Raw genomic sequence first — 18844 nt, forward strand, 5'->3', positions numbered from 1 at the left:
TAATAGGGTAATTGTGATTGTTGCTAGGGTGTTGCTAGGGTACATATGGTGGTTGCTATGCTATATAAAGCATTTGCTATGCTGATTGTTATGGTAATCATGTTGAATAGTTTGAAGTGGATAGATGGATTGAAGTGGATGGAGTTAAATAGTTTGAAGTGGATGAATGAGAGACAGTTGGATGGAAGGTGCCTTGTATTCTTGTATAATGGAGAGAGTCTAGGCCTACAAAGTTTTTATGTTAAATGGTTGAAGCTGAATTAAACAGAGAAAGTTTGGTTAGATTAATAATAATAAGTATAAGAAGCCTAGAAAGAATAGTACAGTGCATTTCCATGCGCTGTAATTAGCTATTTGAATGGTAGAATGACTTCACTGTTTGTTATCAGTATGTTTTTGTTTTGTTCTTACAATGACATGTTTGTCCTGAAATAGTCCTCCTTGAAAATGTTTTTCTTCTACACCTGTAGGCCCTAATTAATGTCAAAACAACTAAAACTCAGAAGTCCTTAGATCGCCATAATGAGCAAAATAGCCTCATACCCAAACAGATAATTAACAAAACCCGCACAAGAACACAGCAACACATTTCACATCATAACCTCCTTTCTGTGGTGTCATGTTATGGAACATGTCATACCCTTGGGCAAAAAACATTTTACGTACATGATACCATGAGGAGGCACCACAGTATTTAAAAAGGTCATTAACTGTGTGAAATCAGGCTGTCATAATTGAAGGTGATTAATTAACCCAGGGGATGAGGATTTGAGGGAGGGCTGTATGTCCAAACAGAAAAACAAGGCCCATTGGAGTAGTCCTCAATGATGCCCACAGAGACTTATTTAAATGGTGAGTATCAGTGTTTCAGTCCCTCAGGGGAAGAGCGTTTAGCCAACAACATTGGACATGAATCTGTAGTGGTTATTACAGAAGTCACTAATGAACTGTTCACTTTTAGTCTAGTTTAGACTCTAGCGTGCTCTAATAATAATAATATATGATATGTGCCTGTGTCTGTTAAACTGTCACCACATTTCAATCATCTTTCAACACACATACAGTTACGTTTGCATGGAGTAGCCTACCTGTCATACCTAATAGAATATTTCCTTCATGATTATTCAAGTATTCCAAGGTAATCCATGATAAATCTCAAAAATATGATCTTACAGTGAGAATATGGCTACGGAAGATCAGTGCCATGGTTCAGATCAAAAACATATCCAAAAAAACTATAACACTATAAAAAGATGAAAAGGCTTAATACGTTTGCCATGTATAAGCCATGCTTAGGATAGTATAGCCTAATCAATCTTTCCATTATTGACTAGATGTGTTAGTCAAATTAATCATGGGACTAGCTTCAGACTTTAATTCAGGGTACTGATCTTAAACAAAGGCATATTTAGCCTTCACTTCAGATTACAGGGGTGACCAAGGCATCATGTGAAAGTGTGTGTTGCTCTCTTTTAATAGGTGCTATCAGTTTGTCTCTGGCATGAATGGTTGTGAGAATATCAATGTAGTTTAGCACCAGTGATATGAAATGAATAGCCAACGGCATGTGGGTAGTTTAACAATCAGGGTAAGTGCTTTGTTTCACAAGGCCTAGGAATTAATATTTGTTTAAAGTTTGCATTTTGTTTAATCTACATCCATTGAAGGATAAAAATGTTTATGGCATCTGGTCATTGACAGTTCTTAGATATGTATATGTCCAATGTGTGTTGGAGTGGACATCTGAAAGAAACATATTTTTGCCATCTAAGTGAAAGGTTAGATATTTTCATCTAATATTTCTCATGTATATTATTGTTCCTTGGGTTAACATCATTTAAGTAAGACTGATGAAGGAAAATGACTGTTGCAGTGCAGTGGCTTCATGCCCATTGAAATAAAGGGGGCACTTGCCCCCTCGGATTTTTCCTCCCTGATAATTTTTTTGAATTTGATCATAACTTTGTTCCTATTATGCTCCATAATAAGCCAGTCTATAACGACTCAAATGCATTCTTCTGGATGTGTAATAAACTGTACCAAAACAGCTGAAGACCGGTCAACATTAGCCCTTTTCCTAAAATTGGTGTCTGTGTATGTTCCCGTAACAGCTCACACGCGCATTGAGCTCGCAATGTTTTGCTTGTGTTGAACGGTTACAGTTAACGCTACAGTTTGAACAGTTGAACTGTTACAGTTACAGTTTAAACAGATGTCAATGGTCAATGGTCAAACAGTCAATGGTGTTGAAGTGGTAAGTAGTCTAGCTAAGCAATAAAAAGTAGTGGAATTATTTGTGGTTGACCAGGACATTTTGACTTGGCGATCAAATAGTTAGAACTATGGATTTGATGTTGGCCGCGAATTCAGAGCATTATGTTAACGTTAGCCTACATGGTGTCAGTGTAACGTAGCCTAGGCTTACACATATTACAAATATTTGGCACAGTCTCCTGTTTCAGTTGTTTCCAGTATCATAGAAACGAGGGTGTTAAATTTGCAGTGACTACAAAATCCAACCTAATAACATTAGGCCTACCAAGGCATTGCGTTGGATGTTTCTCAATCTCCACTTGTTCTCTTCACGTAGCCTATGTGGCAGCTAATCCATGTAGTGAAAAGGGATACCCTTTTAAAAGGAGGCCTAAAGTTGTTTTATATAAATAGGATCGCTATGACCGTGATGTAGAGGGCAAGAAAGTATAATAGTCTCCCTCATGCGCTCATAACTTAGGTTATCAGGTCTCTTGCTCATGATTTGCAGGTAGCAACTTACAAATGAGGTAGGATAGCCTATTGCTTGCCATAATGGTAATGAAAAATATATTACTAGTAAAATATTCAAATATTTAGTGTTACTCTTACTCAGCACTGAAACCTGTCAAACTTTGTTCAAAGTCCTTCATCACATGAATTAAGATTAAACTAATTTAATTTCTGAGCGCCACAAAGTCAGACCTCAGCAACTTTTTTAATGTAAGATTGTTCTTAGGTCACATATCAATCAAATCATAACAACTGCAATGGTACTGTTTTTAAAATCATGTGTAGTATGCCTAAGTGTAATGTTTGTGTCTAAACATGCTTTAATGAGCTTACACTTTAATGAGCTGAATTTGTGCTTACAGTTCTTTCACCAACCTATGTGTTTTACATTAACTTACAAAATAGATACTTTAGCTTAGTCCTCAGATAGATGAGGGTTGCTGTTTGCTCTGTTAAGGTATTTCTGTCCCTTCCAAACTGCATTGAAATGGTATGTTTAGCAGCCAGAACATGACCCCCCCCCCCCCAAAAAAAAAGCCTGATTGTGCCCCCTCTGAATTTTGGCTTGCATGACGCCCCTGTTGCAGTGCTATATCGATTGAGCTGTAAGGATACCAAACAACCTGTTGACTGATGCGAGAGTCTCATTTATAGACCATACAGAACATCTGTTGGCAGCCATTGCCTATGGTTGTTCAACACACCATTAGATGTACATAATTTATCATGCCATTTTTATTTCTTTTATTATCTAAAATATCCTGTTGAACGAAGAGTTAATCCTCCTGTTGTATTCCCAGTCAAATTTGACCAATGCACTTTTTTTGTTACTTTAATTTGACTGTAATGAGGCTCCATGACTTTGTTCTACAGGGCATCTGAACACACATTTTATTCAGTTTTATTCATTTTTTGTATACCTGTGGTGACTGGCCATACGAAATGAATGGGTGAGACCACAGTATGTGTATAAAACCAGGCACATACCTACTGATCAGATGGACAGCATGTGTGTGTGTGTACATTGACACACTCACAAACACCCCCCTGCTTCTATGACAGCCCACATGGGGACCTCTCCCCAGTAGAATCTTTCCCCCTCAGAAATGTCACCGTTCTCTTTTTTTAATGTGCTATTTTATCATCAATAACTATTTTATCATCAATATCAAGTTGTTTAATCAAAAACATTATAACCAAGTGATATTTTCAGGCATGCCACACATTTCTGTTGTAAGGATGGGAAAGGGCAGTCTTCAATGTTGCTGACATGTAAGTGTGCAAAGCATACTCATTATGCATTGTCTATCAACGGCCAAATGAATCACAGAAAATTTCATTGAGATTGACATGCATTGCTTAAAAGAGAAAAATGCTTTGTCCTGCAGCACCATCTGGTGACAATTAAGAAGAGGTGTTATGTGTGGCAATACAATGGTGGGGTTCAAATTTCATTGACATGGGAAATGCATTTGGCAGCAATTTGACAGTTAAACAGTTTAATACCACAAATTTGTGTCCGCTAAGTCATCTCACACGAACATATTTCATTTGTCTTTATGCCCATTAAAGCCTATTTTACATGGTTCCCACGGATCATGGAATTTCTGGAATATCATGGAATTCTGGAAAGTCTATTCCAGACATGGAAAGTCAGGGAATTTTATCATTTTTGGGGCAAAGTCATGGAATATCAGGGAATTTTGTTGTAACAGTTTAAAATGTACTTGCCAAAATACATGAATATAAATATTTCCATGCTGAACTGGTGTATATCTGGTCATTAGCTTTACTGCTTCCTTGAGTATAACTTTGTTTATTCAATGCCCATTTATTCATTCCCCGCTCTGAAAAAAGTAGTACTATTAATACTAGCCTATGTAGGCTTAACCGGAAAACAATTATCAGCGCTTTGAATGTTTCGTTGCGTGTGCAGAGGGGGTTCTTTTAGATGGGTGTGCATGGGCCTACCATAGCATTCATTCCTGCAGGCACCCCTGCCTAATAACACTGGAATGAAGAAATTTGAATGTTTTTTTTTTAAACAATATATAATTAAACTTGCATGGGCTTGCTTTGCCAATACATATTATAAAGAAATTCTGTTTTATAACTATACACATACTGACGTGTACATTTTTACAAATAAGAAAAAGCAAGTGTAGTTCCCGGGATCTTCATATCAAAGACGTCACTGACGCCAGTTATTTGTGTGCAAATTAATAATTATAAATGGATTTAGGTTTCGAATCTTCAAGATTTAAAGACGATCTGTTTAGAAGAATGGGCCAAAATCACCTGAATACTGTGACTGATTAGTTTCTTCATACAGGATAATGTCTAGAAGCTGTCACTACAAACAAAGACTTTTCCACAAAATATTTAAAAATTTCAATTGGTGCTTTCAATACCTTTTTCCTGTCTCATTACACTTTATGAGACATACATGTATTTACAGACCTTAATGTTTGGATTTCTTTATATGTGTGGATTTCCTGAGTTAATACTAATGTATGAACATTTTATGTGAATAGTCTCATTGGAAATATACTTATTTAAAAAAATGTTCAATGCGTTCAATACTTATTTCCCCTACTGACATTAACTGCCACAATCAGGTGACACATGTTGACCGCAGTTAAACCATCAGCTCAAGAGACCTTGAGAGGCTCCGTTTGGCAATGGAACATGTTCAACCATCTGGTTGTGGCATGAAAAGGGAACAACTTCAAACCAGCTTTAAATCTTTCCACCACCCTGTGTTAACTATCGAGAAGCTTCATTGTCAGACAGCTCATCTATGGAACATGAGCTCAAGATCATTGTGGTAGGAGGCAGTGGTGTTAAGAATAGAGAGAGCAAGCACGCCAGAGGGAGGGGACGTCATGGGGCTGTGCACCAGCAGGTCTACGGTGTCACTGGCTCCGAGTGCTCATGCTCTGAGCCATATGGAGGAACAGGACAGCGAGGCTGGGACGAACTGGGACGAACGACTCTCCATGGTCCAGAGCACCAAAGTCGTCAAAGCGAGCAATGAGACCAGTGGACTCCGCAGTGGTGGCCCCAACCCACCGGCCAAGGGCTATCTGGAACTGGGCAGCAAAAGTGAAGCTGAGCCTCAGACGTCCAGGGAGGCAGAGGAGGAAGAGGACACAGATGGTGATGGGGACCTGGAAGAACTGCTGAACTTCTCTGACAGCGAAGGGAGCCTGAGAAGTGAGTTCCTGGAGTGAAAATGCACAACTGTGTCTGGGAGAAGTCTTACAGTGGTGCCATACAAAGAGGAGTTGGCCCATGTGAAAATACTCGAAATGTACACATGGACTGTAATTGTTTCTAAAAACAAATTTCATTTCTAACACCTGTGAATGGGTCGTGCTTTGTATACAAGATGCAACCTAGTACCCAGTGCTAAACATTTCAAGCAAATTTGAGACTTGCTTTTCTATGTTTTACTTTATATTAAAGGTCATAATTTAAGATTTTCACTCTCACAAAGGCTGCTTTAACTTTATAAAATTAGATAACATGATGTTTCTGATTTTTATTTACAACTGTAAACTTAGAAAAAAGTCAATAAACACCTCAATGATTTGTTCCATCCTTTAAAGGAAGACACCTTAGTAAATTCTTTGATGTTGTTGATGGAAACACTAATAGCAAGGTTGAAAGGCAAGATGCAAAAGCTGTGCCTCGTTTTAGTCAATAAGGCAACCCCCATATTTACTATCATGAAACTCTAGCACCTGCTGTTTCAACAGGAGTCAAAGAATCTATTCTCTTTTTAGTGATGTCATGCTTAGTTGCTGTTGACATCACTGACAGATGATGCCCACTTGGAAAGACCAAAAGAGCTCACTCCTTCCTGTGATGTCACAGAACATGAAAAGCCCATGACAACCAAGGCAAAACTGCAGTACATCACAGTTCATCCTCTTTCTACACAGGACTTGAAAACGTGTGCTGTGCAAAGCTGCATTATCAGCTTGATGCATATCATACATGGACTTTGACACTGCCCTTTTACTACTCAGCACACTAAGATGTGTTCATCTAAAGGTTGATCATTCCCATTTTTATTGGTTAGAAATTAAAAGAAATGTAACAATTAGCATCTACCTCATTGGCATCTACTTTTAACACATTGGGTACTCCTTTATTCTTATTTTTCAACAGTGTTCCGTGAAAGTCTGTTGGACTAGCTTGCATGCTGGCAAAAACATGTTAAGGGGTATCCAGTGTGTATACCTGACGAAAAAGGTCATATTTCCTAGCACACAAACGTCACATATCACAATGCCAGGCGTTCTAGGCACAATGGAAATGACAGATGTAATTCCCACATTACAAGTCAGTGTGCCGTCAAAATAAGTTTTAAGCAGTTATTTCAAAGGGAAAAAGCTAGTGTTGCTTTAAATGAGTTTAAGTTTCTTGATTAAACTTCACAAATTAAAAAGAAAGCCAATAGCCAACTATTAAATATAGTTAAAGCTTATGATGTAAAGCATTTCAAGACAAGAAAAACACATTTAAATGTTTTATTACAAAAGATTGCTGTGGAATCACCAATCACCTCTTAACCCTTCTGTATATTACTTAACTCCATCATATAACATTAAACAACCTCACTTCATACATAATTCCATAGCCTGCATGTCAGTGAGGCCTTAACAATCTCAAAGGCCGCTTGGGGGTTGATGCATTTTCACAATAACCATGACCTAAAGAGCTGAAAATGTCAAGCATCAGTATTTTCTGAAAGTCCAATCTTGCAGATCCAGGTAAAGCGTCGTCGTGCACATCGAAATTATTTATGGCCTGGTGTTGGAAAAAAGACCTGATGTTCTACATTTATGATGCATCTCACAGTATGTGAACTTGACAAGGAGAAGAGTTTCAGGCTTCAGTAATCAATGGAATAATGTGCAACAAAATGGATGGGGTGCAGCCAAGCCATTTCACTCAAAAGTTCACACTCCACATTTGATCCCCTTTGAGGAACGCATTTGGGCATTACTAATCCATACACCGCTGATGTGAAAAAGGAACAAGACATTCTACAGTACCTCCTCCATGTGCATGCACATGTTGAGAGCTTGCTAGGGATGAGAATTAACCTAAAACATTGTGAGAGGGTCATCAACCCCTGAGACCATTTATAGCCATGAGGACAACTGAAACAAAGTGAATAATCAGATGAACATTGAACTACTATAGATATCTACACATGTTCACAGACTCCTGCCAATGAGGTTGAGAAAAAAACAAAAACAAAAAAAAAACACATTATAATAATTTCAGCTATTGAATTACAAAGAGATTTAGATAAGAGAAAGATTTAACAGACTGATAATATATGGTAAATTGTACTGCAAAAACACAGTAGGTGAGAATGACTTGAATGCAATGAGCGCTCGGGATAGTGTCCTCCATGATCCCAAGCCTTTCAGTTCTTTAGTCTGAGACACAATACATGTGCAAAGGCTCTACTGCTGTCCCTCCTTCTTCTCCTCACCACCACCAGTGCTGGAGCCGCCGCTGCCCTCTCTTTCTGACGCCATCTGAGGGAGACAACAGGACAGGACAGGGGTCAGCACATATATTACAAATCTACATAATTACAATCTAGATAGATATTACAAATCTACAAATTGATACCATCTGACTGGCACCCCTTAACTTCCATTTCTGAAGGAGCACTGAAGGGCTTCGGTCTAAACCTACCCCACAGTTATGCAAAACAAACCTGTTAGCATAATAACTGGAGTGACATAGGTGGCATTGTCCAGCTATGAGCTTTTCCTACATATACTGGGTGCTCCATTCTGGACCACAGAGCTATATATTGCATGAGTAGCTAGTACGAACAAGTGTGTTTATTTGTTCTTCACGTGAGCACATCTAAATGAATATGTAGAATGACATCAACAAAGGTATGTCTTCTAAAAGGTTTTAAATGAGTAAAAGCTAACTACTTGAAAGATCTAACTTCTACAAAAGGGAACAAACTACCATATGCATAGTAACAACCCTGGCCATACAGTGGGAATCCGTATTTTATTCACTACCAACTGTTAAAGACCAAGGAGGGTTTTTTCCCTTGGTGCTCTTACAATGTTAATGAAATGTTGACAAATTGTTTTTCTGGTGTAGATTTGGAAAAGGCTGTTAAATAACTTAACCATACCTTCTTGTAAGCCATTTCAAACAACTTGAGTGATGCCTGCTGGAGATTAGTGGCAGCCTGTTTGATGTTTTCTCCCGTCTCTGTGTCCTTCCGTGACAAGAGGTCTCTGACTTTTTCAATCTCCTCCTTTAGCTTTTTGCACTAGAAGAAAATAAAGCAAAAGGTGTGACAGATTTGTAAGATATCCTCCGGTAACAAGTTCATTTTGACAAAAGTTTTCATTCTTATCCAACTGAAAATATACAGACTTCTGTAAGTAACCATCTAAAGGAGTCTATATCTTATTCATCTAACAGCAGCTTCAAAGCCTACCTCATCAGCTGGAAGCTGGTCTTTGAATTCCTCCATCTTTGACTCTGTATCATGGACAATGCCCTCAGCCATGTTCACAGCTTCAACACGATCCTGTGAAGCACAGCCATTAGTACAGCAAAAACAGCAATACCAAGAGCAAACAACATCCTCCAACACGGTCACTGATGGTTTCTACAAAATGCACACATTACCTTCCTTCTCCTGTCCTCCTCTGCGTATCTCTCGGCATTTTTGATCATGTTCTCAATGTCATCTTTGCTCAACCCACCAGAGGACTGGATCACAACTGGAGGTACAGAAAGTAAAGAGAATCATGCACACAGGCTTGGCATTCACACAAGTGAGGACTGTCTATCACGCAAACAGAGGTTCTGTCCAGCCTTTTAACTTACTTTGCTGCTCACGGCCAGTGCCTTTGTCTTTTGCGGAGACGTGGACAATACCGTTGGCATCAATGTCGAATGTGACCTCAATTTGGGGCACTCCTCGTGGAGCCGGGGGAATTCCCACCTGAAGACAAGAGTACCTTGTTCAATAAATCCCCTCACCTATGCACAGGGGGGCAAATAAATTAATCTTAATGTCACCGTCTTACCAAGGTGAACTGGCCCAGGATCTTGTTGTCTGCAGCCATCTCACGCTCACCCTGGCAAACTTTAATCTCCACCTGTGTCTGTCCATCAGCAGCCGTAGAAAACACCTGGGGGGGTTGTGAGTGAATACATGTTTTATGGTGTTATGAAACTGCAACTTTGTCTTCTGTCAATATACATCATTGACTTTGTAATTCAAAGTTCTCAAACATAGAATCTCAGGTTCAGGTCCCTACCTGACTTTTTTTAGTGGGAATGGTGGTGTTACGGTTGATCAGCTTTGTGAAAACGCCACCAAGTGTCTCAATGCCAAGTGAGAGGGGCGTAACGTCCAGTAGCAGCACATCCGTGACATCTCCAGCCAGGACACCACCTTGGATGGCTGCCCCAATAGCCACCGCCTCATCAGGGTTGACCGACTTGCTTGGTGCACGGCCAAAGACATCCTGGACAGTCTGCTGGACCTGGGGAAGGAAAAAGGGCTTAGAATAAGCTTCAGCAGTGTAGAAAGAGACTAGATGAAACCACAGCATCAAAGCATTGTTGTGTGAAACTATGCATACATTTGTGGGAAAGCAAAAGAGCAACAAAGCCTCTGACATGGCCATTTGCTTTGGCTAACACAATCTTAAGTCATTTAACCTTAAGGCTATTTTTCGGGGCATTTTCACTGCCTTAGTTATAAGGATTTATCCTGGTCATTGTAAGTGCCTTTCACACATGCTATATATTGTTTTGTTTTTTTCAGGGGAGCCTAGGCTACCTAACCTGACTCTCGCCAGATGAATTTCGTTCCGCCTAGCTCCACTCACATCCATCTGGGACCTCTTCCATTGAGAGTGATTTCAGCACGAGATTGTATGGTAGAGCCAATCAGGACGCAGGGCGGGAGTTTCATAGATGTGACGTAATCAAATCATATGCATGGATTTTTGATATGGCCCAGCCTTCTGAAACACCTCTCCAATGGATCGATCCCAGATGGATGAGTGGAGCTAGGCTGAACGAAATTCATCTGACGAGAGTCAGGTTATAGGCTACCTAGATCTGCCATCATTTGATGTATTAATACTTGCATTGATTTGATTTGGATTTTTAAATAATTCTTACATTTTGACATGTATCTAACCACAGCAAGCAGTCAGCAGGACATATGTGTGCGTAGTGCAGACCATCCTGAACCTGGCACTTTAACAACCATGGTGGTTCTGGGGCTAAACAATTTACAGAAATGTGGCGTGTGCCTTACAGGAATAAATTTCTTTTTTTTTTTATTTAGTAATGAAAAATGTGATCAATCACTTCTCCTTTCTCTCACTCTGACATTTCTGCGCTCCACACAAATGAACACAGAGCTTTATGTAGGCTGTAGCTATGATGCAATCATAGCATAAATGACAAACGCCTGTCTGTGTGTGCATTTGTGTGTTAACCGCATATCTGTCGAACTGTTTGTCCGATTGGCAGGTGTCTTGCTACGTGCACGAGTAAGTAGTGCCAAGTTTTTTTTTTTTTGGCCTTTTATGCTTTTAATTTACAGGACAGTGGAGAATGACAGGAAGCGAGTGGGAGAGAGAGTCGGGTGGGATCCGGAAAGGACCACGGGGCGGGAATCGAACCCGGGTCGCCGGCGTACGGTGCAGGTGCCAAGGCCTGGGGCCAGTGCAGTGCCAAGTTTGACGTTGTTTTAATAAGAAAAGCAAAATATCCATGCCTAAATTTTGTTCACTACACTTTTATTATAGGCTAATGTATAATATAATATAATATTAAGTATTCTTTATTGAATACTTAGCTGGAATCCACCCCCCCCCCCCAATTATCCTATTTTTAAAAGGTGCCATGTGTAATGTCTGCCAAAAAATCTATTCATACTCCACATTCCATAAAAGATGGGGGCAGTATACCTCCAGAAAGTGAGTTGGTCTACCATAGAGTAACAACCGAGACACATGTATTGCAGTTTGGCTGGCGGTTATGTTGCCCGCATACTGCCTCCCATGGCCAAAACTGGTATTATGACACCTGTCGGACTGTGGCTAGTAATTTAGCATGCTAATTTAGGTTGATATCTCTGCAGCACTATACCTTGTCATTTTTTAATGACATCATTATCCTTATTTCTTCTCATTCTTTTGATGAGTGTAGCTAATTTTTTGGATATTTTTACCTCAATTCTTACACATGGCACCTTTAAAGCAGGCATACCTGCGGGCATGTAATTGGGCAACAGGTCTTCTACAGGAATATTATGTTTGAATGAGCACGAGCGTACAGACAATGGCCGGTCTCGTTGGAAAGCCCCGCTTGTGCTCTTGAACGTGATAAATGTGCCATCTCAAATAGTTCCGGAGTAATTTAACAGAAAAGGAGGGGTGTGAATTTTAACGCACGGTGAGTCAATCGGGCTCTTGGGGTTAAACAGGGCTTGTTTGTCAATGTCAATCTGCGCTAGTGTCTGCATTTACCATTAAATCAGTAAACTGCTATTCAAAAAAAAAGCTAAGTAAACAATGAATCCTTAATTATTTAGAACTAACAACAAATTTGGCAACATCACCACAAATGCTGCACTCACCTTTGGCATACGGGTCATTCCACCGACCAGGAGCACCTCACCGATGTCACTCTTGGCCACTTCACCATCCTGCATGGCCTTCTGGCAGGGGGCGACTGTGCGGCGGATCAGATCAGCTACGATGCCCTCAAACTGAGATCGGGTGAGCTTCATGTTCAAATGCTTAGGGCCAGATGCATCCATGGTCAGGTAGGGCAGGTTGATATCAGTCTGATGGAACAGATCACTGTGTTAGCATGTTTACATGTCTGGTGTCAAAGAGTTCCATTGAAACACATTCTGCAATCATTCCCATTTATTCAACTTTACATTTATTTGTTACCATTTGTTGTGGCTTTGCTGAGAAACAAATAGTTCGCAACACACGTTGAACTTGAATCAAACATGCTTTAGAACACAGCTGATCAACTGTCTGCTTTCACTTTTGAATTAAGTTCCATTGCAAGACGGGCCCGGACCACTCGCGGCGTGATATGAAAGGCGTAAATCAGAAGCATAAAACCTGTTGCCATTGACAGCAGTAATTATATGTTTGCGGCTGTTATTACATTCATTTATCTTACTGTAGAACCTATTCAAGTCAATGGAGCATTTTACTAGCATTGTGATCTAGCAAACCTTTTTCAGCTATGAGGTTAATACACAGGGGCGGGCTATACATGGGATTACATTTATTTTCTTCGCTTCACTTTCTGATCAAAGCATTGATCCGATTCTCAATAGGCTATTGGGCACTGCAGTTATTACACAGGTGCGGTCAATACAAGGTTTTGTCTTTTTTGACTAGCATAAGGATGGGAAGCTGTACTCACTTGCAAAGAGGATGACAGCTCACATTTGGCCTTCTCTGCAGCTTCCCTCACACGCTGCAGGGCCATGTTGTCCTTTGTTAGATCTACACCCGACTGGAAAAGAGAAGCTTGGTTATAAAAACAATCCTGTTCACTACTGAACTGCATAAGTGGTGCTCTGTGTGTGCATAAAGATATATGCATATACATAATTAAAATGTGGTTGGCTTGATTAATTTCAAAAACAGGGATAAAGTAAATTCAAACCATGTTGACAATTACTATATCACAATCTATTTCATCCTTTTTACACACTGCTGATGCAATAGTGTAAACACAACAAATCTAATTTTAACCATCCCGTTTAGGACAATATTCAGTTGTGTTGCAATCTCATCTATACATAGTCAGAGTTTAAGTATTTAGCAGGCACGTCTGCCCCACTTAACTCACAAAACATTAAGTAAAAAAAGTATGAAAAACAATGTGAAAATGGAGCGTCATATATATTAGATGAGAATTATGATGAGTGAAATGGCAGACACTTTAATTGGTACAAAAAGAAATAAGAAAATGCTCATAATGTTTTATGAATTTTACCAACCTCTTTCTTGAACTCCTTGACAATGTACTTAAGAAGGTGCTGGTCAAAGTCCTCTCCCCCAAGGAATGTATCTCCATTAGTGGACTTCACCTCAAAAACACCCTTCTGAATTTCCAGGACTGAGATGTCAAATGTGCCACCTCCCAGGTCATAAACTGCAATGCTGCAGAGGGATTAATGAAAAGGCTTTATGCACCCATCCATCAAAATGATTAATCTCGAAAGACTAACTTTTTATAAACAATGAGCTTGTTAGCTTTTATACTGTGTTGATTGTGTCTCTTGTGCAACAGTCCCTGTGATTAAATACTTACATTTTGTCCTGAGTTTTATCCAGGCCATAGGCAAGGGCTGCAGCAGTAGGTTCATTGATGACACGCAGAACATTAAGGCCTGCAATTTGACCTGCGTCTTTTGTTGCCTGTAAAAAAGGAATTTATTACCAATTGTTGAATATACTACATAAAGGGTCCTACAGGGTCCTACAGGATCTAAACCCCCCACCCACACACACACACAAATACCTTCTTACTCATTACGTCTAATTTGTGCCAACACCCATTAGTGGCAATTCTTACAGCTTTCCAATTATCATCAATATCTATTTAGATATATCATTAATCATTTAGAAGCATGACATTTACCTGTCTCTGGGAGTCATTGAAGTAGGCTGGGACTGTGATCACAGCATTTTTGACATTGTGTCCCAAGTAATTTTCTGAAACAAACCCAAAACAATGAATACAATGCCGGCATTTAACATGATAAAGCAGTAGTGAAATAAGAAAAAAAAAACATTAAGTCACCTGCTGTTTCCTTCATCTTCATGAGTACAAAAGCACCACCCTGGCTTGGGGAGTACAGTTTGCCATGAGCCTCCACCCAAGCATCACCGTTGGAGGCCCGTACAATCTTGTATGGGACATTTTTCCTATGGACATAAAAAGGCGACTGCTGAAATGCTTATATCGAGGTATACTTAGAATTCACTCACTACAACCGGAAAGAAAACTATGTTGGAGACAAAATAGATTAACTTGTTTTATGCAACTTCAAGCTGCAAGGGTGTCTTACTGTTGATTTCAATGGAGAATGAAGCAGTTTATTTAAGAAATAACTGCTCTTTGGATTTTTTTTGTGTGTGCTGCCCTCAATCACATACTGACTCGCCCCTTAAGTAGGAACAAAATGTTGCATTTGGGTATTTAGATGCTCAAACACACATAAATTAAATGAAAAACTCACAGGTCCTTCTGTACTTCAGCATCATCAAAACGACGCCCTATCAGACGTTTGGTAGCATACAAGGTATTGGTGGGGTTTGTGACCGCTTGCCGCTTGGCTGGCATGCCAACCAGTCTCTCTCCATCAGCTGTGAAAGCCACGACTGAGGGGGTGGTTCTGGCTCCCTCGGAGTTCTCCAGGACCTGTTACACATTCAAGAGGTTATGTGTCTCTAACAGAAGACTGCTGCATCCCAATACATTCCAGCTAACAGAGGCTGTTACTAGTCACATGATCTGAGCGGGCTGCCAAATATTGCAATTGCAATATGGACCAACGCAATTACCCAATCGCAAAAGCTACAAATAATCGTGCAGTTCATGGTCACAGTTATGTCTTTTATATTTATGTCATCCTCCTTGACTGTGCCACTTCTGGTTGGTGGGTGTACGTGTGTAGGTTTTAAGTTACTGTCACTTTAAGATTGTCTTGGTAGTGTATAGGCCTAATTGAGTGCCTGTCACTTTGAGGGAAGCCTTGCAGTTTTAACACAGTTAAAAGGCTGCTGATATGTGTGAATGCAATTCATAATGTTTTCTACGTAGCCTAGTTAAAGGTTTGTACTTCTCCTTGGGACAAGCAGTTTTAAGTCTTGGAAAACACTTTTCTATTTACATTGAGATTTTGCAAACATTCAGTGTCAGAGTCAATCAAATGAATAGAGCCCTGCACGAGTAACCTACCCGTAGTTGAAATTGGCAAGCAGCTGTAACTAAGCTGCTAAACTCGACATCCAAACAGTATTCTAACGTTAGCTTAGAGATACGGCTTGATTGCATTGCTTAGTTTAGTCTCCCCAATGTACAATGTTGTGATAAGACCTTAGCAGAGTTAACTTGAATGCAGCAGTTTTGAACAAATTTGCGCAGTATGGTCACAACGTTAAGCGGATTTAATAGCAATTTAGCCCGCCGTCTTCTATGCAATGCTTCTATGTGGCAACAACAATCCTTCAACAATGGTTAATGTTTTGTTAAATATACATGTAGAAGAGGGGCAGCGGGTTTGTTACAAGAGAGAAGGGCTGTGTGCGTAAAAAGCGCAGCTTAATGAAAGGATTTTATCTCATTTAAATAGTACAACATAGAACATTATTGTGTGGCAGCCGGTTTTGATTTTGTGAAGGTCCGCCACAGATTAGTCAATGTATGAGAAACACTGTTCCCTGCCCTAGCATCATGTAATAATCTACTCAAAGTCATCCCAAAACCACAGTTCCAGATTTGTGAAATGTGATGTCTTCAGTAAAGCTCCATGGGGATCATAAGGCCTCTAAGGACTAATGGATTACCTTTCCCATTTGTCCGAGTGGATGACTACAATAAACTTGACCACTAATAGCAATATACATTTTTGACCAAGAGGAGACTAACAGGCTAACCCCACCCTTTCACTACAGCCTCAGGTCACCTTTCATATGTAATATGTATTGTGTGCACTCTGTGTAGGCCTATACACTGTTCAATTTCTCCCCGTGACATCCTCCAGGTACAGACCATATTCACCTCACTTACAGTTTACGCAAAGAATTCTATTTAGTTTAATTAAATCGGGAGCTGAGATATCAGCTATAATATAAGATCACACCACATTTGGGTGTGAATACAAGACAAGGTTCACTGCCATTACAAACATATCTGGAGGTGAATTCAATAACATCAAAAAGCAAATTTCCAACCACACAAACATTAATTATGGTTACAAAAAAATCAATTGCACTAATCATACAACACAATGATGATCTCACCTTTGCTTGTTTACCCTCCATTACCGCAACGCAAGAGTTGGTGGTACCCAGGTCAATGCCAATCACAGATCCTTTAATTGCCTCTGATCTGCACAGTAAAGAATACAAAAATAAAAATGCTGCTAAAATGTAGTAAAATGAATCAAGACAAGCTTCATCAAAATGTCAAAATAGACTTTCGAACTTACGCATAATCTCTTCTGGTCAAGACTCTCAGCGCATCTTGCCTCAATCCGTTGGAGCAAGCCTTAAAGCAAACAAGTTTAGCACATTAGTGTGTTTATGTAATGGGGTGGGGAGATTCCTTTTAGGGAGAAACGTGAATCGTGGAGTCAAAATCGCTAACTAGCTTTGATACTAGGGGAAATGTGTGTGATTTCGGGTTACGGAACACTGCTAGAGGGGGCTGGACGAGCGCAGTGTTCAGGGACACCTAACGAAGGTCACGAGCTGACATCTCTGTCGCACATGTGGGGAACGAATGAATGAACCAGTTGCAATACCGGAAAATGGCACCACTCAAGAGCACATACTGCTGTGATAAACATTAAATATCACATACAAATGTTTGCACGGAATGACATTGTTACGGAACCAACAACGAATCAAGTCCCCGAACATTAGCGCCAGTCAGCTAACACACATTTACATAGCGACTACGACCATCTGGTTAAATGCAACAGTAAAACAACACTTCGTTATTAAACGTATTTAAATAAAATGTACATCTAACCCAAATAACAAAGTAAATTTACACGATAACGTTACAACACTGGCAACACACATCCATGACTTTACCAACTATCGTTATTTTAGCTAAGCGTTAAGGCTTCGCTAATATCTTGTTACCAATATGAGTTAACCACAGATCATTATTACAGTTTGGAACAGGCTAACATAAAACAATACTGAAGTGATCCAACATAACCCTGTTGATGGGACACCCAAGCAACACATTTGAAATTACAGCAGCTAGCATAGCATGGCTAGCTAACTAGCTAGCTAAATTTTGCGAACATCATGTCCAACTAGCATGTCATCAGCTAACCTTAATCGTGGACAGCTTTATCCTTCCATGGCGTCACGTTATACGTCAATATTTTACTCAAACTCACAATGTCAACTCTACAAAAGTATTCTATATTTTAAGACATACCTTCTTAACCAAGGAGGATACACCTCTTGTCGTAGTCTGGGAGCGAGAGAGGTTTCTCGAAGCTGTTCTAGCAAAATTCAACATCTTGATTGAAACTGGTTGTAAATTAGAGCTTCAAAAATGGAGATCGGTAGCTAATCTGAAAAAGACAAATCAAGAAAGGGTTCTTAGAAACGTCCTCCACTTTTAACTTTGTTCCCAAATTAAAAATGTCAAGCAACATGAAGACCCCTGAAAGCTTACCTTGCTTCACAGCTTCAGCAACAGCCACTGTCAAATGGCAATCCCTGTGCTACTTCGATGTTACTGTGTTCTGGAATTATCTAACACATGTGAGTTGCACAGATGAGCTCCGGTTGCACCATGCATTGCGCAAAGGACCCTTACACGGTGGCAGTTGGAGTGCCTGAAAGAACATTTGAATTTCACATATCATATCAGAGATGTACTGAGGGATTTTCCATTTTAAGTAGAATTTTTAGTATCAATTAAATGTACATATTATTGTAATTGTTAATAACCTGTGGTTCTTTCACAAACAAAACGATTTGTGAACAGGCATTTACAGCCTCTGACGCAGAGGATTCTGAAGGTCAGGGTGAAAAAAAATATTGTGGATTACATCAGAACCACTTTGTAGGTGATAGATTTGAAGATGTTGGGTTTTAATAGTGTGTTTTAAAAATGTCATTGTGCTTAAAATTCAGGACAAAAGTTCCAGTTTTGTCCTGAATTTGCAAATACATTTGTAGTTGCTAACTGACTGTGCTAAGGTAGAATGGCATAGTTTTGTGTGTGTGTGTGTGACACGGTGAAATACCAG

At 39.7% G+C, this 18844-nt stretch overlaps 1 protein-coding gene across 1 annotated transcript; it reads right to left on the reverse strand.

The window, feature by feature from the left end:
* Window positions 1–7290: 7290 nt before the first annotated feature.
* hspa9 (heat shock protein 9) lies at window positions 7291–18420 on the reverse strand. The gene is made up of 18 exons (XM_042074296.1): window positions 18265–18420; window positions 18022–18160; window positions 17054–17112; window positions 16866–16953; window positions 15080–15261; window positions 14641–14765; window positions 14479–14552; window positions 14149–14255; window positions 13835–13997; window positions 13252–13344; window positions 12440–12649; window positions 10098–10325; window positions 9864–9968; window positions 9661–9778; window positions 9460–9554; window positions 9266–9358; window positions 8954–9094; window positions 7291–8327 (listed from the first exon to the last, which is right to left on the reverse strand). Exons 2-18 carry the CDS (start codon window positions 18103–18105, stop codon window positions 8253–8255), a joined length of 2040 nt encoding a protein of 679 aa, XP_041930230.1. The 5' UTR covers window positions 18106–18160; window positions 18265–18420; the 3' UTR covers window positions 7291–8252.
* Between the last annotated feature and the right edge of the window lie 424 nt (window positions 18421–18844).

Source organism: Alosa sapidissima, chromosome 20 (assembly GCF_018492685.1).
Source record: "Alosa sapidissima isolate fAloSap1 chromosome 20, fAloSap1.pri, whole genome shotgun sequence".
Lineage (NCBI taxonomy): Eukaryota > Metazoa > Chordata > Actinopteri > Clupeiformes > Clupeidae > Alosa > Alosa sapidissima.

Bases quoted from the DNA above. Each gene is read 5' to 3' on its own strand.
- hspa9 (XM_042074296.1), bottom strand. From the start codon at position 18,105: ATGTTGAATTTTGCTAGAACAGCTTCGAGAAACCTCTCTCGCTCCCAG. The intron at 9,779-9,863 runs GTAAGACGGTGA...TCTTGTCTTCAG, and splicing joins TCCTGGGCCAGTTCACCTTG to GTGGGAATTCCCCCGGCTCC. The intron at 8,328-8,953 runs GTATGGTTAAGT...TGTCTCCCTCAG, and splicing joins TTGAAATGGCTTACAAGAAG to ATGGCGTCAGAAAGAGAGGG.